General features: G+C 35.3%; 1 protein-coding gene across 1 annotated transcript in view; it reads left to right on the top strand.

Moving 5' to 3' along the window:
- DNAH8 (dynein axonemal heavy chain 8) overlaps positions 1–26714 on the top strand; it is a 139199-nt gene that overhangs the window by 38712 nt on the left and 73773 nt on the right. The window contains exons 23-42 of the mRNA XM_058167819.1: positions 422–548; positions 1493–1728; positions 1835–1939; positions 2352–2465; positions 3617–3679; positions 5638–5738; positions 6731–6868; positions 7258–7498; positions 9760–9959; positions 13433–13586; positions 13711–13874; positions 14668–14770; positions 15001–15105; positions 16211–16372; positions 17262–17486; positions 18310–18482; positions 18683–18861; positions 23550–23737; positions 25204–25290; positions 25451–25558. Of these exons, the coding sequence (XP_058023802.1) occupies positions 422–548; positions 1493–1728; positions 1835–1939; positions 2352–2465; positions 3617–3679; positions 5638–5738; positions 6731–6868; positions 7258–7498; positions 9760–9959; positions 13433–13586; positions 13711–13874; positions 14668–14770; positions 15001–15105; positions 16211–16372; positions 17262–17486; positions 18310–18482; positions 18683–18861; positions 23550–23737; positions 25204–25290; positions 25451–25558 (2973 nt within the window). The remainder of the gene's footprint in view (positions 1–421; positions 549–1492; positions 1729–1834; positions 1940–2351; positions 2466–3616; positions 3680–5637; positions 5739–6730; positions 6869–7257; positions 7499–9759; positions 9960–13432; positions 13587–13710; positions 13875–14667; positions 14771–15000; positions 15106–16210; positions 16373–17261; positions 17487–18309; positions 18483–18682; positions 18862–23549; positions 23738–25203; positions 25291–25450; positions 25559–26714) is intronic.

The raw sequence follows: 26714 nt of genomic DNA, 5'->3' as shown, positions 1-26714 counted from the left end.
TCAACTGTGTTACTCCTCCAAAGAAACCAGGGAGTGAAGATTTCTTAAACTGTACACGCGCATGCAGCGTGCATCAGATACGGGCACAGGCGAAGCAAGCGCATGCACGCAAATCATGCAATCACCGAATTGGTTGCTAAACCGGGAGGATCTTACCACTGAATAGACCAGCTGCAAAGTGTGGCCTTCAAAAGAAGTTGAATGGATATTCTGGGAATAGTTGGTGGGAGACATTGTCACAAGGGAAACAATGGAGAAGAGGATAGGAATACATCCACAGCCACAAGCAAATCTATTTTTATGGCTTACCTATAGCAATTCAAAGCATGTGACCTCGTAGAAAGGACCAGAATTGAAATGATACAGTACGTAAGTTGATTCTAGTTAAATAAACAATATTAATGATTGCAATTCCTCACAGCAATTTTTGGCCAATAATCCATCTCTGACTGAGATCCGATCAGAAATTCTTCATTATGCTACCTTTGAACAGGAAATAGAAGATTTAAAACCAACAGTTTCTGTTGGCCCCATAGAACTCAATACAGGTATGAAATGGAGACTGCAATATTCGGAAATTAGAAGACAGAAATATTTGCATAGATAAAATTAGCAAAACAAGGTGCAATACTATATATCTCTAAATAATATACATTTGTTAATTTTATGTGAATAGCTGTATCAATATAAATCTGTCCAATTTATACTTTTTAAAAAATGTAAAGACAATAAATAATTAATGAAAAATTCAACACAGCAAAGTTAATAGAAATTGACTGAAATATAAAAATTACACTTTTAATCTGACCAGCTATAGTTTTTCTGACAAATCTTTTTTTAAAAAATGAAATCAATAAAATTATCAAAAATAGCAGTAAATATGATAAATATCGTGAAGAATAAGATTAAAATATGGCATGACTCCAGCCATGGCCATAAATCAATAATGAACAATTTTTAAAGAATAATGGGCTTTAAAATGCTATATAGAAACTATCTTAATTCCAGTCATCTTAGAAAGGGGATCAGTTTTGTATGTATAATTCCCAATCTCTCTCTAAATCTTTGTGCATCATGAAAACTAACATATGATTGTACAGAAGATATATCAGCTAATCCAAACAATTGGAGGGAGGAGCCTATGGACTTAGCTTTCAAGTTTGACAAACCACTACTGAAAATGTAACAATTGAGCACAGAGACCTGAGCGTATGTTTTAAAATCCTTTGAATTTGAAAACTTAAGATTTTCAACTAACATTTCTTAACATTTAGTTTTTGGGGGCAAAAATATTTCAGGGATTTGATGTTCAAACAATAGAAACAGAATAGTTATGCATGCAAAACTAGCACAACTATTTCAGGTCCAGATGATATGTTGTAAATTTTCTGACAGTACAGTTCTATTTTAGAGCAGTTCGTACAAATCATTTAAGAACGAGGCTTTCATACATCAATAGCTTGGCATATGCAGTACGACAATTTTTCAACAGGGCCGATGAAATTAGCTCTTTCGATTGAAGCAAAAGCATGGAAAATGTTGCTCTGTCGCTATTTAAATGAAGAATACAAGAAAAAAATGCAAGACATGATAAGTTTTATAACGGAGTATCTGAAAAAATTATCTCGACCAATTCGAGATTTGGATGATGTCCGTTTTGCTATGGAAGCTCTGGCCAATATACGTGATAAAGAAATAGAAATGGATATGATAATGGGACCCATTGAAGTAAGTTCCTTAAAAGCAAAAATATCATTGAAACAAGTTTTTTTTAAAAAAAAAAAAACCAAGAGTGCTCAAAAGTGTGAATTGTGTGATACTGATTTTGTTTTAGGAAGCCTACACAATTCTGTATAGATTTGAAGTTGAAGTAACAAAGGAAGAATCAGAAGGTGTTGATACGTTACGGTACTCTTTTAATAAGCTTCAAAGCAAAGCAGTAAGTATATTAAAATAGCCTATTATATAACAATAGTTTATGAATATAAATTCACAATATACAAAGTTAATGAAATTGTTCTATAATAGCAATTGTCCTGGTGTATGGATCTCTACAAAATTTCAAGACTACCTACAAATTTTTATTCCTTCAGGAATGTATATAATAGCCATCATAGATTTGCCCAAATCTATACCTTAACTTCATAGCCTCAGGGTTTGTTTGTTTTTTTTGCATCCCAAATCCCTTATTTTCCTCCAATCTTGCCAATAGGTATATACTGGATCATTTCTGTTCTCATAATTGTACATTTAAATAAAATTAATAGCAATCTACTGAGTCTCTAAACATATATAAAACTATAATAATAACTATTTTGCATTCTTATTACAGATATTTATTTCTATTTCAGGCTAGTGTTCAGGATGAACTAATTCAAGTCCAGCCCAAGTTTAAGGGTCAGCTTCTGGAGGCAGTTGAGGTTTTCCGTGAAGATGTGTCAAATTATGAAGTAGCATATGAAACGGTAACTTGATTTATATGGGGGTTGTGAAGAAACTACAGCTGGTTGTTTTAACCAAAAAATATTTACTTCTAGAGATTTAAAATACTAAATTATTAATGTTTGAAATCTAATTACTTTAAGACTAAGACTCAACCCTATAGATTGAAGAAAACTTAATCCAATAATAATTTATTGAATTATTAATAATTCGAATAACTTACTGTGGCCTAACTGAAATAACAAGCAGCAATATAAAAAGATTCATTAAAAATGTAAATGTTAAATATTTCTGGGCTTAATAGGAATTTTGAGGAACAAAGCTGTTAAGGTCAAATAGAGGGAGCTGAAACCAGAAAATTCGTTACCATAACAAAGGACAAGAGGCATCTGTTCTTCCCAGTCCAGAGTGGGAAGATCTTAGGTCTTAGTAGGTAGCATGGGTGGAAGGAAGATACCTCAAACTTGCTTTTGCTTCCACTATAACTATGGATTGGATGTCAGTCTTGGCAATTGTTAGATTTATTCATAGCCAGCATTTCTAGCTTTTGCGATAAATAAAGCTAGCTTATCAATATTTATCCTTGAATCACTGTCTTGCAAAACCTGTTGTGTCAGTGTTGGCTGGATTAAAAATTGACATGAATGAAGTAATCCTATAAAAAAAGAAAAGCTTTTGATATTGTTGTTTCACAAACATGGAATAAATATGTAAGGAAAATAATTATACCTTGTACAGCTTTTTTTTTTTTTTTTTTTTTATTGAAAGAGTTTTATAAAAAAACAAAAATATTTTTCCCCCTTTTTTCCCCCTCCCTCCCAAAAAAACAAAAAACAAAAACAAAACACCCCCCTCCCTCCCCCACCCCCCGGCTTTGCTGGCTAAGGTATTCTGGGAGTTGAAGTCCACAAGTCTTAAAGTTGCCAAGGTTGGAGACCCCTGCTTTAGAACATGATATACTGTCCAACAGATCACATAATTGCTTTGAAGAATTAAATCCAAAGTGCTATACAGTTGTAACAATTACACAAATAATATAAAGCATAATGGCCTATAATATTAAATTTCCACACCCTAGTGATTGTATGATGTCTCTTGTTGAGAGAATGTGAAAACAGAACATAGGATTAAATCTTATCAGATAATTAGTTTTGATACATTTTGTGTATTTTAGGAAGGACCAATGGTTCCAAATACACCACCTCAAGAAGCTAGCAATAGATTACAGATATTTCAGGTAAAATTTTATTAAATTGAGTAGCAAGATGCCTATTAGTTCTCTCAAAAGGAAATTATTTCAATTTATATTCTACTGAATGTCGCTTTTGAAAACACTGTTTTATCTTGGAAGCTATAATCATTATTAATGCACTTTTTAAATAAAAGATAAAATTTTGTGCAGCTGAATTGAAAACCTTGAGAACATTTTGTATATTGTGTATCCTGAAGTTACAATAAGGTTAGTTGATTTTTTGTGTCTGATTTGTTCCATTTGAGCAGTTACAAACCAAATAGGTATATCTCCATTTAATAAAAATATTGCAGCAAATCTAACGGTTAATACACGAGTAGATTTATTGTTAAACATATTTTGTTTCCCATTTATTTCACTGTCTATTCAGTCATATTTCTTGATACTTTATTTTCTATTATAGTAATTTTGCAGCTCATCTTTTACATGTTGTTTGGAGAGCCATTGGGCTAGCCTGAATCTTGCATAGCTATTTAACGTTATGAAGTAATAGATATCCTATTAGCAAGGAGGTTTGAGGTATAATTTCATCTCTGTATAGAGTATGCTGTTTTATCTTTTTATGTATACATGTATTCAGGCATATATACAAAGTTTCATCCTTCTTATTCCCATTCACCAAATACAACAACTCATATAGGCTAGTTTGCAGAATTATACAATTAAAGTCTTACAATGGATTGTAAAGATCAAACTTGACTCTTTTAAGATTTGTGGACTTCAACTCTGAGAATTGAAGTCCACAAGTCTTAAAAGAGCCAGGTTTGCAAACCCCTGACCTAGTCCAATCCTTACACAAGTATTCCTTACAGATGGCTATCCAGATTCTGTTTATACATCTTTTCAGTCTTAAATGCACCGTGGAATATCTGATGAGATTAATGCAATCCCACATGTTACATGGGAAGCTTGTAGCTCCATTCTTGTAGCTGCTCAGTGGAAGATGGAAAGAACTGGAGGTAGTTGGAGTCTGGCTGAATTGGTATATTGAGGGTGTGCTACATGTGAGAATGATTGCTGGTGATAAATAGGTTTATACAATGGATGTGAATATGCATATGGTGGCAGGTCTAGTCAATGCTGTCTATTCTCATAAAGTAAAGAGGTGTCATGGAATGTCCAGCTAGAATGGGGGGAAGGAGTGAAAAGGCTGATGAGCTTCCTATAGGTCAGGAAGTGATGCAGACCTGACACTCCTGTCCCCCTTCAATCCCTGAAGTCTTTATCTGGCTGTTCCCAAGGACAGGCACAAGGAACCAGAATGGCATTGTAAACTGATCAGAGTTCCTTCGTTATTGTTGCTAACCTATTTACAAGAATCTCACCAGACTCACTGCATTGTCTTGGGAATAGCCAGATAAGGACTTCAGGGATTGAAGGGGGAATAGCCAGATAAGGACTTTTGTTTCTTTGTGTTTGAGAGAGGTTTGTGACACTTCCTACTGTGCAGAGAGTCTAAACTCACCAGCCTCTTCACACACACACACACACACACACACACACACACACACACAGTAACTGGAGATTCCACCGTGGCGTGTCAGGTCTGGTTAGAAGTTGGGTGGAAAATCACTAGGGAATTCCAGGGCCCTAGACTAGTTTGGAACATAAAAACCTGCTTAGAGAAGGCAGTAATACATCACTTAAGGAACACTGCCAAGTAAATGTCATGGCTGTGTCCTTGTAGTCAACAGGAATTGAGCTTACACCTTATTTGGTTGGATATAGATTTGCATAAGGCAAATTTTGTATAAATTTGTGTTCTATGTAGATGTGTATAAGAGTGTGTGAGTAGCCCCATCTATTTTTCATTTGGTTCTGTACACCACTGACATTTCAAATCATATCAAAATATTAGCCCCCCACCAAAAGAAAAAAATATATTTGTGAATGAGCTAAACTCTTAATTCCTATATTTATTTATTTATTTATTTATTTGTTAGGCCAACTTTGATGAGCTCTGGAGGAAGTTTATTACATATTCATCTGGTGAGCAGCTATTTGGATTGCCTGTCACAGACTATGAAGTTTTGCATAAAATCAGGTAACTCTGGAAAACTGCCAGAATAGTTAAGGTTTTACTAAAAGACAAGAATGGAAAAAAGACATTTGCACAAAATTGTAGCTACTACAGTGTAGTTTATACTGGGGCCCCAATATAGTTTTCAAAACTGTGCTTGTCCCAAACTGTGGCAAAACAAAAAAGAATCATAAAGTGAATGAAAAAAAATCAGTAAGGAGGATTAAGGAACCAACTGTGTGGTAAGAGTAAATATGGCAGCAGAATAAAAAAAATATTTGTGATAAGAGAAAATAAGTGTTAAGGGATACATCGATAACTAAGTAGGAAAAGCACACAAAGCATAGTTTTTATAATTCTTTGTAACCTCTTAGCAGTGATGCTTCCCTAGGTCAGTATTTTTCAACCTTAGCAAATTTAAAATGTATGGACTTCAATTCCTCAGGCCACACATCTTAAGGTTATTGAAATTGAGAAACACTGAACTAGGTTACATGATTAATGTGCATGAAGGGGAATATAAGAGAAGATCAGTGGGCAAAATTCTGATCCCTTATCCAACTTCTTCTCCAATATTTTTTTTTTACAGTCATTAGTTGCATCCAACCAAATTTCAAGCAGTGTCTTTCTTTTATTGCCTTCTTATCCAAAAGTTTCATCCCATTCTGGTTAGTTTTCATACAGTTTTCTTGGTTATGGACAGATAGATGTCAGACTTGGCCAAGAAAATGTAGAACAATCCAGTTGGAGTTCTTTATATGCTTATACACAATGGACCCTAACCCCTGTCAAAATCTTCCTATGCTATGAAATGTCTCCAGAAATTTAGTAAAGCACATCTACAAAATCCTGAATTTGAATCAGTTATGATTGATTATTTAGAATTTTATGCCACACTTCCTAAGATTACAATTTCAGAATTGCCTATACTTTTCTAATCACATTGTGGTATAAGCAGAAAGAATGCTACCATAATAGTTTTACTATAATTAATCTTGTCCCTTTTTCTCCTACAGGAAAGAGTTGAGTTTGCTTCAGAAATTATATGGTTTGTATGATACCGTGATGAACAATATAAGTGGCTATTATGAAATTCTTTGGGGAGATGTTGATATTGAAAAAATCAATGCTGAACTTTTGGAGTTTCAAAACAGGTGAGATTGCTTCCTATATAAACATCTGTACTAAACTTCTTTAACACTAATTTCTATATCCTATCCCACAATAGATTTATTCGTGTCAAAGGCTAACATTGAAACCACTCATGGAATCCCTTCTGAGGTTCTCTAAATAAAGCAACATATGGTTCAAATTGAGGGAAATTGCCTATTCGAAAGAGAAGAGTAGCATGCAGTCACTGAGATAGTTCAGCTGTTGTTGCTGTATATACATTTCTGTAGGCTAAATCTGCCCTCCTTTAAGAGACAATGCACAAAGCTGTAATTCTTAAGGAGTGCTTTTAGATTATTTCATACAGGATTTTATTTTTGTTCAGATAGTTGCCCCACTTTTGTCTTCATTCTTTTTTTTTCCCCAATGAAAGATGCCGTAAGCTACCTAAAGGGCTTAAAGACTGGCAAGCATATTTAGATCTTAAAAAACGAATAGATGATTTCAGTGAGTCTTGTCCATTGCTGGAAATGATGACCAACAAGGCTATGAAACTAAGACATTGGAACCGGATTTCTGAAACAACTGGGCACCCATTTGATGTGGAATCTGATTCCTTTTGCCTTCGGAATATCATGGAAGCACCACTTCTCAAGCATAAGGATGATATTGAGGTAGCCTTCCCTAGTGCTGCATTTTATATTTCATATCAGGAAACATACTGTTAGTGCTTTTATCTGCTGTTTTTTTTTTACAATGGGTGATTTTAATATTTTTCAGCGTTTTTATATTGTAAGCTGCCCAGAGTTATTGGATATAAGATGGGCAGCAAACAAAATTTATAAATACATAAACAAATAAATACAAAGAGAGAGAGAGAGACAGACAGACACACACACACACACTAAACACAAAGATGTCTGTGTGTGTGTGTATAGGAGGAGGAGGATAATAATACATAATGTAATTGTGCATTATCCTAATAGGAAATAAGTTATAATGGAGAGTTTTTTCCATTTAAACATTTATAAGTGTCCTTATACCTTGTATATTTTAATATTTGAACCCAGTGATTCATTTGGCCTGACAAAAGCATGTGAACTCGTACAATGACATTTTCTTTAAGCATAATATTTTCATGTACTGATAGAATGGTCTTGCTTTTTTGTACTTCTGCTGTGAGTTACTGGAACTGTTGATATTGTATCTTACATTATTATAATATCCAAATGACTGAGCTTAATGCAAAAAAGACTTCAATAACAACAGGAAGTAAAACTGTCACTATTGTTAGTACAAAAAAAGGAAAAGATGAAGGCAAAAATGTTGAGCAGAAGGTTTTCTTGAAACTCATCTCCTGCCTCAATGAAGCCCATATTTTAAGGTGTAGTGCTAATACTTTAAGTTGTCCTAAGAGCTTAACTATATCAACATGTCAAGTTTTTATACATGCATGTTTTGTTCAGATTTCCATGTTATATGCTCATCATTTCTACTTTTTTAAACATTGTTACATTTGTTTATAATGATATTTTCAACTCAAAGGCTATTGATAAGCCGAAATTACTTAGTGAGATGAGTGGTACTTAAGTTTGATAAATGATAAAATGTTTCAAATCCCCTAATACTTGATAGGACAACAGATTTGTGGTAGTAGCTAAGGCACCAGACTAGAACCCAGGAGAGGTGAATTCTAGTCCTGCCTTAGGCACAAAACCAACTGGCTGACTTTGAGCCAGTCTCTCTCTTTCTCTTTCAGCCTTAGGAAGCAGGCAGTGACACTCAGTAATGAAATCTTGCCAAGAAAACTACACAAACTAGGCCAGGTAGTTGCCGGGGGTCAACAATGATTCAAAGGCACAAAAAATAAAAACAAAATCGTTTGTTAGAAAATACATAACAGACAACATGACATCAAGTCCCATCAACCAAGTCTGATTGCTCAAAGTATAAGAGGTATATCATAATTAACATTATTCCTACTGTAAACCACTTTATGGGACCTAATAGACAGCATGTAAATATTCTTTAAATAGATACATTTAGAAATTGTCATATTTGTCATTAAAAACACAACATTTGAATGATTGCTTGATATTCAAAAGTTCTATTATTTTATTAAGCAGTCAATTAATATTTCACCAGACATAGTTAAAAGTTTCTGAGGTATATCACGAATTTCGCCTTGAGATTAGACTTGAAATGTTAATGCACATTATGTTTTCTTAAATTATTCTACAGGTATTGTAAAGTTTAATAAAATATTTTTCTTTTTACTAAAATAGAAATATATTACTTTTTAAAGCAGTCTAAAACAGTAACATAAGACGCATACTTGGTTTAACATGAAGATATCACCACTTTTACTCCTCAACTGTAAACTACCCATATGTCAAGGATCTTATACATTCCTGAGATAGTTTATTATTTATTTGTCAAATTTAGGTACTACCCATCTCATTCTCAAAATAACTGATATAGGTAAAATGATCCTCTCTACCTCAGGAATGTCTGTGCAGTTTTGTTTTTTTTACAATTGACCTTCACTTTCTAGAGATCAGGTTGTCTGAGGTGTACAAACTCAATTTATGGCTTCAGCATCCTTCTTTTTATTGGCTTTTCTTGTTTTCATTGACCTGGGGTCACCAGGTGTCAAGCAGAGAAATGGAGGGAATATGGAATGTTAGCTTCTCCCTCGTTCCCAAGTGCTTCTTGGTATTTTCGTTGGCCTATATAAGCAAGTGATTATTTTCCTAGGGATACCCCTTTAATTAATTCGTATTTTCCTCCAGTTAAAGATGGTGCTTCTTCTGTCCCAGAATGACATTTTTCCATGAAAGAAGGTTTAGTTTTTTTGCCATGCGTTTATAACTTGCTTTAAAGATACACACCACTCATGTTTTGCATAGTTTAAGGGTATTTCTTTTCGGGACAGGACATCTGTATATCTGCTATTAAAGAGAAGGATATTGAAGCTAAACTGGCGCAAGTAGTGGATAGCTGGGCATATCAGGTCTTGAGCTTTTCAGCATTCAAAGGAAGAGGAGAACTCCTTCTCAAGGGAACAGAATCTTCTGAAATTATCACAATGATGGAGGACAGCTTAATGGTCCTGGGTTCTCTGCTGAGTAACAGGTAATCATGAAAAATTTAATTATTTCTACCAATACGTTTTCATTTATTGAGGAACTGCCTCTTATTTCCAAGATAGGAAGGCTGGCACAGTCGACATTAGCCATACTGATTATTTGTTTAGAAAATGAGGAAAGGGAGGCTGGATTTAATCTTGCATCTTTGCAAACAGATGCTCAGGTGCCGTCAAAGCTGACAGCAATTACTGCAAAGTTACCAAAGGCACGTGCCTCTCCAACCTAGCAAAGACACTGTCAGAGTGCATTGCTGCATGAGGTTTTGTAACCCCTTCGGTGTAAAGGATAACATCTAGCAAAACAGCCCTTGCATTCAGGCAAATTTGTACTTTTTAATTAGTGTCGATATCAGAGCTATATTGCAAATATACCACTCTATAACTCTGTGATTTAGTTGAGCTGGGCAAGGCAACTCTGCAACTTTTCCCAGTTTCTCTGGTGAGAGGTATAAAAGACAGCATGCGATCAAGTTAGCAAGCTGGTGAAAATATGGAGGAGGTGATTAGAATGGAATGGAAAATAATATTATTTTTATATAATAAGAAAAATTATAGATAATATTATCATATTATCTCTGCATCTAAGGCATCATGATGGCTAACCTTTTTGCCATTGTGTGCCAGGAGGAGTGGGTGGGAGGGGGGTTGCATTCATGCCCACACCCATAATTCTATGTGCCCCGCCCCTGCACATGCACACATGCACAACTTCCAATTGGACAGGAAGTGATGTTTTTTGCTGTCCCCAGCCTCTAGGGACTCTGGCCTGGAGTCCCCAACCTCCAGGGACTCCGGGACATTTCTGGCCTCCAGAGGGCCTCTGGGGGGGGAGGCTGTTTTTGCCCTACTCAGACTCATAGAGAGGCTCTAAAGCCAGGTAAGAGAGAAAAATGTGCCTTCCCCACCACCCCCAGGCCCCCCAGAGGCAGGAAACAGCCTGTTTCCCTACTCTGGTGGGCCCAGAAGGCCCGAAAATGAGCTGAGCTTGTGTACCCACTGATATGGCTATGCGTGCCACCTATAGTACATGTGCCATAGGTTCGCCATCATGGATCTAAGGTTAAAATCAGGGTTAGGTTTATTTGGAGACATGGCCAAAATTAATGCTATGGATAAATTCCTAAAGATTTATTAAAGAAACCAACATTGACATATTTTCATTTGGAGTTGTTTGTGTACATCAATAAAATACATCGGAAAACCACATTGCCAATGAAAATAAATTGACGGTTAGGGTTAAGTCTACTTGGAGTCATGCCGAAAAACTAATTCTATGAATAGATTTATAGCAGTTTTATAAGGAAGGAGACATCAATAGCTTTTTAGTTGGAGTTCATTGTGGACAATAAAATATATGGGAAAATCCCATTGCCAAAGAAAATGAATCAAGGAATAGGGTTAGGGTTTGTGTTAGGTTTACTTGGAAACATGGCCAAAAACTAATGCTATGGATAGATTCTTAGAGGCTTATTAAGCATTGACATCTTTTCATTCTGAGTTGTTTGTGGACAACAGTAAAATATATGGGAAAATCCCAATTCCAATGAAAATGAATCTAGGGTTAGGGTTAGGTTAGGTCTACTTGAAGTCATGGCCAAAAACTAATTCTAGGAATAGATTATTATTAGTTTTCTAAGAAATGTGACATTGACAGCTTTTCATTCAGAGTTATTTGTTGATTACAGTAAAATACATGGGAAAATCCCATTCAAATGAAAATAAATCTAGGGTTAGGTTAGGTTCACTTGGAGTCATGGCCAAACACTAATGCTAAGGATAGATTCTTAGCAGTTTTCTAAGGAAAGAGATGTTGACAGCTTTTCATTTGGAGTTGTTAGTGGAACACAGTAACCTCCCATCTGTATGCAGATCCATCACCATCTCAAATGAGACTAATGGCTGATGTATCATCTGCAAACTTCAGTACTTTAGTTAGATGAAAAGGAACAGAAGATGGAATATGAAACTGTATTCCTTGGATAACAGCATTTCTGTCTATTAAAGGCTTGGTAACCCCCAGGGTTCATTTATTTCTCCCATTCTAGCTAAGACTATTATAGAGCAGAAGTTATTTGACATTATGCAAGGGGTGGGTCCCTTACTACCGGTTCGCATTGTGCTCATGTGCTTCTGCACATGCTCAGAAGAGTTTTGTGATGTTTTGGTCAGTGGACAGAGCCTCCCAACCGGTTTTACTATTGTTTCTATAGAACCGGTCCAAACCGGGGTAACCCACTACTGATTATGCATCATACTAATAGTTTTATACTAAAATGGTTTTGTATTTGTGCACTTCAGAGTTCTTTAGTTGAATTGTATTAACAGAAGCATTTTGTGGAAAGATCCCTGCCATAACCAAAGGATTGTTTCAGAAAGTCTTTTATCGCCATTAAACAATGAAAACCGATCACCAAGTTTTCTAACTATTGTTCCTTGGTTTTGACTATGATGGCATAGGTTTTGATTTTTTGCTTCTATTAATTTTTAATCATCTGATTGCTCCTTATAGCAGAGATGAAATTTGCAGTCTCTCTCAAATGCGTGCCTAACACAAAGGAAAGATTGCTATAGCTTTTACTCACATTATTTTACAATGCTGGGAAAAAAAGGGCCATGGCATTCAGCCCATGTGGCCTGTGGGAAATGAACAACTTTGTAACCCATAAAATCTACACAGTAACTGTAAAGAACAGCTTGTCCTTCATTCAACAGCTTGCCAGGGTGATAATGTCTTTGGATTTCAGAGTTGCCTACTGCTGCATAGCTGTCTGAGGAAACAATCACTGCTTCCTCTGTTATACAATAGACTTGGTCTGCTTCCAATACCATGTTCTCCCTTCCATTTTGGCAACAGCCCTACATACAGTATGTGAAGACAGAAGATGTTCACGTCTGCTAGGCATTTTCAACCAAATGAATGAAGCTGTGCTTTCTGAAGCATTCTTCTTCCCATTCTGTATTATAAGCAATGTACAGATTGCTTATCATGGGATTTCATCACCGCAAAGGTGCTTTTTCAAAAGGGAACTGGATTTTGTTTTTTGGTTTTTTTTTATTATTATTTTTTATTTGTCACAACAGTATACACAAACATTGACATAAAACAACAACACATCATATAAACGTATATATAAGCAAAAATATGCAACAATTATATTAATTTGATATAATGAAAGGGAACAATTTTTCTTGAAGACATTTCACTTTTCGTCCCAACCACCTTTGGGACAACCATGACCTGGATGACTGAGAATCTCCATAGATGGGATTTCATCATAAACACTGTTAGCTTTAGGGCCAATTATTTGTTTATGTTCGAATTATTATTAGGTATGCACTGCCCTTCTCTCTTGTTCTCTTTTGTGCTGATGTTCATATTTCTCCCTTACTGTCAGAGGCTAAAACAATTATTAATGGAGAAACATAAATCCTGAAATTATTCTTTGCCTCCTCTTTTTAGATACAATGCACCATTTAAAAAAGATATTCAAAACTGGGTGTTCAAACTCAGCACCTCTAGTGATATAATTGAAGAATGGCTGATTGTACAAAACCTCTGGGTTTACCTTGAAGCTGTTTTTGTAGGTGGGGATATCGCCAAGCAGTTACCCCAGGTAAATCAGTAGGTAAATCAGCTACTGCTGAACTGTGCAAATATTTAAGCTTAAACGTATCTAGCCTGGTTTTAAGAATGACTTCTGAGTCTCATTCAAGTGTATATGGATTTATTCTATTTAGGAAGCAAAACGTTTTCAAAACATTGATAAATCATGGATAAAAATAATGCAGCGAGCACATGAAAATCCCAATGTCGTTAGCTGTTGTGTTGGAGATGAAACTATGGGACAACTTTTACCCCATTTACATGAACAATTGGAAGTATGCCAGAAGTCACTTACAGGGTAAAAAAAAATACTAATAACTTTTTCAATGCTGCAAAAAAGATGGCTTGAGATAAAATAATGCTTTATTACCATAATTTAACAATGCATTTTTATTTTTATTTTATTAATCTGCCTCTTATTCTAGTAACATTCTGGATTACATTTTTGGAAGAGAATTTTAAGAATATTGTTATTTAAAGAGAGAATATTAGCATTTTAGATTAGTTTATAGCATGCATAGCTAATTGTAAATTTATGAATTTAGACTTATGCATGTAATTTCTCTAACCTTGGATATTTCTTTTCATTTTTTAAAATGTTAAAAAAGTAATTAAAAGTAGTTGCAAAATAAAATAGTATTGTTACATTTATCTCTTGACAGTAAAAGTTTTGCATATTTAATTCACTGGTAATATTTAAGGGGAGCAAAAATAATAAAATAGCACTAGATTTATAGCACCAAACTCAGGGTTCTCCTCATTTGTACTTCATTTTTAAGTTGATTTTCTGGTGCAAGTTGTGTTCGAAGATGCTAAAGCAAAATGAAGCAGACTTCCAATTGTATTACATAAATTGAAAAAAGAAAGTAATATGAGGATTACAGGAAAAAAACCAATAAAGAAATTTGAATAGGGAAAACAAAAAGGACATTGGCTCTTGGAGTTCAGTGACAGCTTCACACAGTTGAAAAATTCAGCTGAACGCTCAAAATATTTGTATGTACATATAATTACAGTCTTGGCTGATGAAACACATTCATAAAACAGGAGAACGATTGTTTTTCTGAAATATTCTTCTTTTCTTACTAAAGGTATTTGGAAAAAAAAAGATTGCTGTTTCCTAGATTCTTTTTTATTTCTGATCCTGCCCTTCTGGAGATACTTGGACAGGCTAGTGATTCTCACACTATTCAGGTAGGTTACAAGTGTTACATAGATTTGTACTTATATATATGGATGGATAATTATCATATGATAATTCCTCAATAAATATTGAATTATGTCAGAATAGTTATCAGCACAAACTACTTATATTATGATTCTTCAGGTCTACATTTTTTTCCTCTAACATGTGATCTTATTTATAAGAATGGCTAATTTAAATGATAATTATATTGTTGTAATTGGTCTTATTTTTCTTTTAGCCACATCTTCCTGGTTTATCTGACAATATAAATGAAGTGGAATTTCACCCAAAGGATTATGATCGCATTATGACAGTTGTATCAAGAGAAGGAGAAAAAATTCCTGTAATATTTTACATTGTTAAATTAGTATAATTTTAATTTTAAAAATAGTTATTTTATACTCCAGAATTCTCCTGAATTAAAAAGAAACTCATGTTGCTTGGCACAATCCAATATAAAACAAAAAATATCTTATTAAATTATCTTAGCTATAAGTAATCTCCTTTCCACCTCAAGATTTTTCAAAGCATGATTCAAATTTTATTGAAAATATAGAATTTAATGTTTTAAAGTGATTTAACTACCTTTAATGACTGTCATTCAGATGGTATGGAGTAAAACTGTAGTATTCATAGTTTCTATTATGTTATCTATTGTATGTTAAATATGTTCTTTAATGGAATGTTTCTTAAACATTGTCTTTCAAAACCCTTTCAACTTAAAAAAATTATGGTGGACCCCAAAAGAGTTTTGAACGATATATTTATCTGTGTTTACTGTGTTAAAAGTTAAAATTAATACATTCATTGCTCAATATACCACAATTCACAATTTAATATTGTATTATTTTTCAACATAGGATAGCAGATAACTTTGATTTTGCAGAGCCCTTACTTTAAGAAACACTGTTTTAATAAATACTAAGCTTTGAGATAACCTTGTTTAGTAATCCACAATTAACAGCAGGAGGTAGTGTTCTCTGACATTGTTAGACAACATACATATCTAATGTTTAAAACTATAGCAGTAGTTTTCAATACATTATATTGACTTGTGATGTTCCTGCTATTTGAAAGAAATAAGCAAATCCACCTCAATGTGGTAACCTCCAGATGTGTTACACTCTACATCTTTCACAATGTTCCCTAAGAATTCTGGTAATCGTAGTGCAAGACATCTGGAGAGTATCAGAACAGAAAAGAATCAAATAGATTGAAAGTTATAGCCATTAAAGGAAAGTAGTCTTCTTGCTTTCAATTTCTTTTATGTACTTTGTATTTCTCTGTGGTGGCATACATACTCAATACCAGGTCAGAATTTTTTAATACTATATTTTGTTGCATAAAAATAACTATATTTGTTGAATGTGTTATGATCTGATATGTACATAATGCTAAGCCATAATAGGTAGTATTACATATATGTTATGTGTTACATATTATTTCAGTTGGACACCCCAGTAAATGCAAAAGGACCCGTAGAGCTTTGGCTGCTGGACCTATTGAAAATGCAACAGTCTTCATTACATTGTGTAATTCGGGCTGCATTTTATCAGATTAGTGATCCAGGCTATCAACTGCTAAATTTCCTATATCATTTTCCAGCACAGGTGAGAAATTTGAAAAAATAGTTGGTATTCAAACACAAGCATGCAAAGAGGCTGAATTTGTATGCCAATAATCAATAAAAAGCTTGGAAAAATTTACATTATTTTGTGAACAGTAATTTTGCCTTTTGTAACAATAAATGTAGCAAGTAATTAATAGTGTACAGATCTATTTGTTTTCATGTGAATACAACTGCTTAATGCTAATTGAGCAAATTTGGACTCTCTTTTATTGATTGATTTAGACAATGGCTTGTTTCAGATTTGTATAAAGTGAATATGCAACAGTGACAATTTTGGGAAAAAAGATAAAAAGGATGAAAGAAGAGACAAAAATACTTATGTGCATTAATCATTCAATGTGACATGGTGGCTGCTTTAATTATACGTATATACAAGTGGTCAGTTTTAGAAATAGGAAGTTCTCACTTTTCCCATAATTTCAGAGGTTCTCAGACAAGATGAAATCACCAACTGTCTCAACACTTCTTTCTTTTGGTTATCCTCACATCCAAAGGAGATAAGAACCAATTAGAGTTTGTCCAGCATACCTTGCCCACAATGATGAAAGATGGAAACCTCCTCACAGAACTCTTTATTAAACTTCCAACTTGCTTCCTAAGCCCCTTTCCTTAGAGTGCTCCTTATTCATTATCTCTGTGGCAATAAAGCAAAAGAAGGTTCAGTTTTTATTCTGAATATCTTTGAAAGCGTTCTGATTTTTCAAGCTGCCTAAAAGGCAAAGTCTATAATGAAACCCAATTTCTTAGCTGTTCAAATCGATCACACCCTAAATTAGAATTTAAAACTGAAGGTTGTTGAAGTATTTATCATTCATTGAAACGAACTATAAATGTTACTGTACACATTTTATTATTTGCTTAAATTATAGGTAGGATTGCTGGGAATTCAGATGCTATGGACCCATGATTCAGAAGAAGCATTAACAAATGCAAAAGATGATCGGAAAATTATGTCAGTGACCAATCAGAAATTTCTGGATATTCTAAATACTCTTATTAGCCAGACTACTCATGACCTTTCCAAGTTTGACCGAGTGAAATTTGAAACCCTTATCACCATTCATGTGCATCAGCGTGATATCTTTGATGACCTGGTAATATGGAAATATTAATGCTTGAGATGTTAATGTGCATATAAAATTGTTCAAATTATGTTACAATGGTACTGTTTTTGGGTATAGCAATAGCACTTAACTGGTATATAAGCCTAAGGGCTATTGGTATTGCTGTAGTGATTTACAGAAATCTCTGGGCGGTTTATAATGTATATATAATGTATATATAACCCCCAACAATCTGGGTCCTCATTTTAGTGACCTCAGAAGAATGGAAAGCTGAGTCAACCTTAAGGCTGTCAGATTCAAACTCTAGACTGTGGGCCGAGTTTGCCTGCAATACTGTATTTTAACCACTCCACTATCAGGGCTCTATAACTGTGAAACTCTGCAGGGCATCAGTATGGGATTGAACACTGAAGATTGAGTGGGAAAATTGTACCCTCCAGTGATGGCCATTACCATCTGCATCACACACACAATTCTAGTTCTGAATATTTAAAGACAAAATTAATGAATTTGTATATTTTTAGCTGAAATTTTGCAGAAATGTCTAGTAGTAATTGGCAAGCAATTCAATGATGGACTTCTGTAACTGAGGTCTCATCTTCAGAAGAAAGACTGGAGAATGGGCAAAGCAAATGTTCCGCAACATTCCTACTGTAAAAGTGAGAAAGAGAATAAAATAACAAAGCAAGTAAAACCAAACATTAAATGTGTTAATTTGAGATAATATTAATTGGAGAGGAAGTTGGCAGGGGCAGTAGCTAAACAAATATTTTATCATTCCACCTCTGAAATTCATCATGCAAAAAATGTTTCTGTGCAGTTATATAATTCAGGCTCCTTTTCTGTTTTGAAGGTTAAAATGCATATTAAATCAGTGAGTGATTTTGAATGGTTAAAGCAGTGCAGATTCTACTTCAAGGAAGATCTTGATCAGACATTGGTGTCTATTACTGATGTTGATTTTGTTTATCAAAATGAATTTCTGGGATGCACAGATCGTCTCGTCATTACCCCTTTAACTGACAGGTGTGAATAATTTATTTATATTTAAGTCTGCTGGAGTCTTAGTGTTGCCAACTGGAGCACAATCTTTTCTCCCTGCAACTTCTAATTAATTTAAAGAAGGGACTGCATTAAATTCTATACTTTTCCACTCTATTTGTTAAACTCAACATTTTTAAAGAATCATTTGTGTGTACAAATATATGCCAAATTTATCTTTACAGATGTTATATTACATTAGCTCAAGCTTTGGGAATGAACATGGGAGGAGCCCCAGCGGGACCTGCAGGGACTGGTAAAACAGAAACAACCAAGGACATGGGGAAAGCACTGGGGAAATATGTAGTAGTATTTAATTGTTCGGATCAAATGGATTTCAGAGGATTGGGACGAATTTTCAAAGGTAAGATTTGGCTTATTAGAAGGGTTAAGTCAAGAGTGTCAAACTCACGTCATCACGTCAGCATCACATGACATATCGGGACTTTTTCCCCCTTTGCTAAACCAGGTGGGGGCGGGATCAGTACGTGACGCATCTGGCCCATGGGCCGCAAGTTTGACACCCCTGGATTAGGTGATAAAATCATCATCTTCCTAAGAAATTATAAGCCCTATGAAGATAGAATGAAGGAACTGGAGATATTTATCCTTAAGAAGAGAGCAGAGAGGGCAGGGGAATGATAGCAAATACCTGACTCGGCATAACAGAAAGAATTTGAAACCTTGTTCTAGAAATTAGGATACTAAATAATGGAGCGCAGGGATAGGAAAGGGCAGTTTGATGGTAGAACCAAGAACCTTTAAGATTGAAGATGTTCTTGCAGAGGCTAGACAGCCAGTTAAACTGACACGGGGTTGGACTCGATAGCCTAAAATGCTGTATAATAAAATGAATTGCTACTCTGTAGCAGTTCGTTGCTATTCTAAATCATAATATCTAAGATGAACCGAACTTTAGGATTTATAGTGATGCTTTCATGAATATAAAGAAGACTATCAAATGACATTTGCATTCCTACACAAACTCCAGGATATAATTACTGTAAATCTGCTTGGGATTACAGAATATGTTTCATTCAAAAAATAGGAATTTTGCAAATGAATTCATGAATGGGAAAAGTCAGTCTGTTCCATCTCATTAATAATTGGGATGGATATGAAGAAAGGCAGAGGAAATAACCCTGCTCATTCAAGCACATCAAACTGCTTTGCCTTCTGAGTTGAGAGCCCATCAATATTACTGTATTCAATGTTTTCCTATTGACTACAAACTAAGGCTAAAGGCATTTAAAAGCAGAAAGAAAATGACAAATCAACTATTTCCTTCTCCTCTTTCCCTTCCTTTTCAAGAAGAACTCTGTCACCAAGGCCCCCCACTTTTGTTTTTGAAAGAAGGCCCCTTAAGAAAGTTTTTGAACTGTACCTCAAGTAAGATAGCCATCATATTTCTTTGATATCCAGGAAAGCTCTTGCGCAGCCCGTTACAGAGGTTTATACAGCAAGAAGCAGATCATAAAGAAAGCCTCAAGAATCAGATATTGTTTTACCAACTCTCCCTGATTGCCAATATATCCTTTCTGAGATGTATTTGGCTCAGAGGAAGAGGTCAGGAATCACAGCTCTTTTCATGATAGCTTATAACGCCTTTGAATATTAGCATACATGTGAGCATGGATGTTGTGACCCAGGCCCAAGTAGGTAGTAGTAAACGCAATCAGTTCAAAAACAGACTTTATTAGAACAGCTGAGAATTAACTCATTCTCAGCATTGTCCAAACTAAATCAAAGCAAATTCTTCATAACACAATTCTTCAGTCTTATCACCAACCTTGGTCTAATTAGGCAAACTGCCAAAGGTTTTTCTTGGCAAAAGTTCAAAAGCAGAAGACACCGACAAGAAATAAATGCAGCAAGACAAGAAGCAAAGCTATTGATGTTGTTTTCTGACAAAGAGCCCAAACGCCGTTGTTGGTCTTTTAAGCTTTATGGGAGGGGGCCAATCATCTCTTGGCCCTACTCCCAAGTCATCCTCTTTGCTTTAGCTGCTCTTGCCTTCTGGCAGCTCTTCTTATGTGCGCATTAGGAACAGGCTCCTCCTATTTCTCTGCCTCACTACTGTCAGCCTCTGGAGGCTTCAGAGTCCGTACATCACTCCCATATGGCCCTGGCCCCACCTCTGCCTCTGATGCAAAGCCCTCATCCAGGCCTTCCCAAGTCTCCAGGACTGGCCCATGTTTTTCCTCAGCCTCATCGCTGTCCGACTCCGTTGACAGCTCCGCAGGCTGCTGGCGGACCACAACAATTGATTGTATAAAAGAAATAGGAACACAGATGTTATTACAAAGATAAAACATGCCTGTATTTTTATAGATTCTGGGGTGTCTATATGTGTATGACATTTTGCTAGTTTTCTACATCTTTCTATATTTATATTAAACTCTATTCTGAATATTATTCTTATATTTGAATGAACGTTGTTATAGCACACTTACATAAAGGCAGTCACTACATTTTTCCTAATGTTATTAATGGCTCAAAATTAGCATATTACTCTAGATAATCTTAGTGAGAAATATATAGTAACTTTTTCTGGTTTTCAGTTGTTTTAAATATACTTGAATGCAAATTAAATGCATTGCTTCCTAAATAGGTGCTATAAGCTCAAGTGATGGAAATATGGCATTTACATTGCATCATCACAATACAAATATTGTTATGATCTGCTTCTTGTGCTTGCATTCCAACATTATCAGCAAGTTCATAAATCACAGGATTTGCACTGCAACATCACTAGACACATTTTGTCACTTGCTCCGTTTTTTAGACCACCCACAATTCTAAATATTGCCTTGTGTCTTCTCACTTCTTTCTTCTACCCCCCACATATAAGAATTACTATGTATTCACCACAAAAGATAGTGAAGCTACTGTAATGGAGGGTCTTTGATCTCCTGATTCTGGCACTGAAACTGCACAGCCTCTCCCTTTATCTTCTCAATCTCAATCAAAGCCGTAAGCATGATAATCTTCATTGGCTAAACCTATGTGTGCAGTTTTAATAAGCCTATGAGCATAGACTTCATACAGTAGCTCATGTTTCATAAGCTGGTCTTGGGTGAAAAGAAAACTAAGTGAGCTTCCTTTAAGGATGAAGAATAATTAAAGGAGAGGAGACGAAAGGGAAAAAGAAAAAAGAAAAGAAGTATACTTAATTGGTATAGCACATGCTTTGAAAAAAGGAAGTCTCAGATTCAATCCTTGGCATTTCTAACTACTGGAAACCCTGGAGAATTTGTAATGTAATACCCATAATCACGGGCTGAATGGGTTTGTTTGAAGTTACTCTATACAAGGAAGGTTCTGCATTTCTAATTTTTGCTTAATGAAGAATTCTTTTCTGAGAGCAATGAAACTGAAGTTAAGTTGGATTTATTTTTGAGTAAATATTGTCAAGTAACATTGGGTTGTTAATACCAGAATAAACTAGAAATACAGAATCAAAAATAGATTTCATGGAAGACCTAGAGAAATGTAATCATATATATTACATAAGATACAGCTGAATGCAACAGAAAATTAAAATCTATTGGGAGATTATGATCCTGCACTTTATAGTTGTAAGCAGTATTTTTTTATAATTAGAATTTTAGCACTTTAGTTATTATCATGATTGAAATATCTTCAGAAATGTACAATGCCCACAATTCAGTAGTGGGTTCCACTTACCTTTGCTACCGGTTTGAAATTGGGAGCACGTGTGTGCTTGGGGTGTTTTTGCACATGCGGAAAGCCTTCTGCGCATGCGAGGAGCGTCCATGATGACATCCAGGCAGGTGGGCGGAGCCTCCCACCACCGCCACTACCGGCTCGCCCAAACCATGGTGAACTGGTAGAAACCCACCATTGCCACAACTGATATTTCATGCATAAAAGAGAATTTTATTGTATCAACCATTTTAAGAAGTCATTTTAGCTGTAGACTCTGCGGAAAAGCATTTCAGATTAGATGAGAGACAAAGATTTACTGATTAAGTGACACAGTACCATGATCAGAAATCCCTGGTCTGCAACCTATATATCTAGGAGTCAAATCCATGATCATTTTGAATTAATATTATTGCAGGTTGTTAGCCTTTCAAGACAGACCAGACAGGAATCATGACCAGATGAAATAACTGTACTTTTATTGTAAAGCTTCATTAGCAGAAGCTTGAAAGTCTGATACTCCAAATTGCCCAGTGGCTCTATTACAGCCTGATAAATTAGGGAGGTTTATTTCTGAGATTTCTCTGCCTATTATGCAGTATGCAGCCTATACTATCTCTTAATTTATCATACCTGAGGCAGCATCTCTTCCCCCATCTTCCAAGGTCTTTCCCATCTTCCAAGGTCTTTCCCACATACCATTACACAAGATTAGATATCCAAATTCAATATGTACGCTATCTTGATTGCAAACAAAATTCCTCATCTAATATTACCTTTGAGTGTTAACACGCTCCAGCAGAGGCATAGAGATAAATAATCCCTCATCTCTTCTAATTTTACTAGAGATGCAATCTAGCTCTACACAAATTGTTTCTATGTGAACTGTAATCCTATATCGTTAGGTTCCAGCTAGCATGGAAGTGATTGCATAGTGATGTAGTATGCTCTGTGCTCTGGACAGTTGTACTGTAAATGTAGAAACAGATTATTCACAAGTCAGCAGCCTAACTAAAAGAGGGAAAGGTTTGTCACTGTAGCTCTGAATGGGGCTAATAGAGAATCTTATCATAGATCTTTCCCTTTACATCTTTTTCAGATGTTTTTCTATGTTTGTGATAAGTTGCCTGTGCAGTATTATGCCTGATTTAGTAGTATTGCTTTCAAACGCTATTGAATGGCATCCAACATTTACCTTACTAATGGGTGACAGTACCAGATGATTTGCTTTTTTATGATATTTTAATATCCAGGTTCAGACACTTCATATTTCTTTCTGGGTATGATTCTAGGAAAAGAGATGCTGCCGCAATATGGTAAGAATGTGAAAACATTAATTACAGGGAAGTTGTAATCTGTTTAAAAATAAATCATTTCCTATTTCAGGCCTTGCACAATCTGGCTCCTGGGGATGTTTTGATGAATTTAACAGAATTGAATTACCCGTCTTGTCAGTAGCAGCTCAACAAATTTACATCATTTTGACAGCAAGGAAAGAAAGGAAAAAGCAGTTTATATTTTCGGATGGAGATATAGTGGACTTAAACCCTGAGTTTGGAATTTTTCTGACAATGGTAAATTTATTGTGATGAGAGTGTAGAGGTTCCTTTTAATTATTGATGAGTGCAAATCAATCATACATTTGTTATACAACTTACTTGAAAATAAATTCACATTTCATTAATTATTTTGCCTATCCTAGCAATATATTTACAAGCTTGTAAATCTACAGCTATTGCACATTTTATTCCTCAAATAAAACTGATTGATTACATGCCATCAAGACATTGTTGGTTCTTAGTGACCACATAGATAGATTTTTCTCCATGTTGATCTACTCCTGACCTGGTCCCTCAGATCTTCCAACAGTGTTCCTATTGCCAATGTCTCGGTAATTAAATGTACCACCTGGCTGCTGGTCATTCCCTTGTTCTCTTCCATTCCACTTTTTTTCCAGCATTAGATCCTTCTCCACAGAACTAGGGACTTCCATAAAATACAAATATTTAATCAGATAAGGTTCACATGGTATCTTTTTTAAGAATTTTCTCTATCGATGAGTTTTTGAAATCTAATACTTTGGTTCAGGGAGGACATTTTTTATCATCTGGCAAGGTGATATCTGTTCAGGGTCTATTGAATATTATTTTCATTCACCCACTATTACTTGATTGTGTTGTGTTTACATTTTTACAAATAACACTTGATTAATTGTTCATTCAGAATGAGAGATGAATTGCAATCAAATTTACCAGGGATCTGACATTTTAATCTGATCTGATCAGAAAAGCACTCCAAACTGCAGTGTTGTAATCATGTTAATAATTTGTGCTGATAAATACTTCTGTGCACTTAAATTTAGAAGTGAGAAATTTGATTTAATATAGGGAGCGACTGTTGGCAAATAGCAAGCTACCATGTCTATGTGAAAATCAGATATTACATCTGAACTAACAATATTAAGGCTTATGCAAAATTATAATCAAAAAGACAGCAATGTTTACATTAAGGAGATGTGAAAGTAAAGACTGCTCACAGATTTCCATTTATTGCCCATCAATGTTTGCATATACTATACCTCTGAGAATTCTTGAGATGTGGCAATAATCTTTTCAAACGTATGGAATAACAGCCCCATGGTGGTGGGCACTTCTGTCTTCAATCACGTAAAAACAGAACATGTACCTGGAACTACATGTTCAGACTGTTATTTTCCAAGAACATTTTTGTGACTATAATAAAGCTTGGGACTATAGGAATCCATGCACCATGCTCCCGGATATGACCAAGAGTAAATGGCTATTTCTTTTCTCACAATCGGGAAACAGATAGGAGGTTCAGGCTAGCTTCCATATAAAGTAATATACTGCACTCCTACAGTGTGAATTCAGGTAGACCAGAGTCTTTTGCATGAAAGGCAAGGACATGCCCCCATGCTGACTTTGAAATAAAAAGCACTATAGCTAATATGACCTATGGTTTGATATAATCAGAATCAGTCCAACTGCTCTGAATTATTTCTGTTTCCTTTTATTCATAGAATCCTGGCTATGCTGGGCGGCAAGAATTACCAGAAAACTTGAAAATTCAATTTAGAACTGTTGCGATGATGGTTCCAGACAGACAGGTACTGCTATTACTGTGCCATATTGTCATGCAGTATCATTTTAAATTTATAAGGCATCAGTTTTATATCCCCCAAGCCTCATATACTCTTTTAGCCTGGGCTATTTTCTTTTCCTCCCTACTTTTGATTAATTTCTTAAATCTGTATGATTCCATTTCAGATCATCATGAGAGTGAAACTTGCAAGCTGCGGCTTTATTGATAACGTCATTTTGGCTCAGAAATTCTTTGTTCTGTATAAGCTTTGTGAAGAACAGCTTACTAAACAGGTAATATTTTGTCTTCTTGTTGGCCATGGGCAAAAGGTGGTCATAACTAACAGAGAGCAGTTCAATCACAATCTTTTAAGTAATAAAAATAAACATGCAAACCTAACTTGGAAACCTTATCAAGGCTTTTCCTAACTGATTTTGGTTGGCCTATAGCTATAGAATGAATGATTAGATGAGTGTGGGCTAACTTCCTTATAAGTCTTCCTTTATCATGGTGACGATAACTGGCAATACCCTAGACCCAGGTTATTTATCTATTTAATAATCGCATTTATATGTTTGCCCATCTTATAAAAAAGAGTGTACAACAATCAGTGGAACCATAAATATATATAGGTCAGGGGTGGCAAACTCGATTTCATTGAGGGCCGCATCAGGGTTGTGTTTGATCTTGGGGGGCTGGAGTGGGAGTAGCCAGGGTGGGCATGGCCATCCATGGACATCACTCGTGTCGGGGGCACCTGTGGTGATCCGAGCGCTCTGCCAGGAAAAATGGAGCAGTTCCGTTTTCACTGGTAGAGGCATCATAGGCCAGTCCTGTGCTGTTTCCAGGGTGGGCCCGCGGGCCAAATCTAAGCACCCCGCAGGCTGTATCCAGCCCTGGTCCTTAAGTTTGACACCCTGATATAGGTAGTCCTCAATTTACAACCACAATTGGGCTCAGAATTTTGGTCATAATTTGGGGCACTCGTTAAGCAGGTTACCACACGATCTGATTCAATTTATGACTTTTATGATGGTCATTAACTGAGTCACTGCAGTTGTTAAGTGGAACACATAGTTGTTAAATTAACCATGTGGTCATTAAGCGCATTCAAAAGTTTTTTTCCTACCAGAAAATAGCAAAAAACATTGCAAATCATGGTCATATGACTGTGGAGGGACAGTACAACATTTTATGATGACTGAAAGTGCTTTATAAGCTGTAAAGCATTCTTACTAAGGCCATGATAATTTTGAATGGTTGTCAAGCAACTGTTTTTTATAGTGAGGATTACCTGTACTTTTTAATTTTTTAAAAGAAAATAAAATTTAAAATGTACAAACAACACAGAGCATTAAAAGATCAACCACAATGTAGCCATTGAAGAACATCTCCAGTTCCTTGAAAAATCCAGGTGTGTGATATAACCAGGTCTTGATGGACTTCTGG

This window comes from Ahaetulla prasina, chromosome 1 (genome assembly GCF_028640845.1).
Source record: "Ahaetulla prasina isolate Xishuangbanna chromosome 1, ASM2864084v1, whole genome shotgun sequence".
NCBI lineage: Eukaryota > Metazoa > Chordata > Lepidosauria > Squamata > Colubridae > Ahaetulla > Ahaetulla prasina.
The sequence above is the reverse complement of the archived record's forward strand: the minus strand, read 5'-3'. Positions and strand labels throughout refer to the sequence as shown.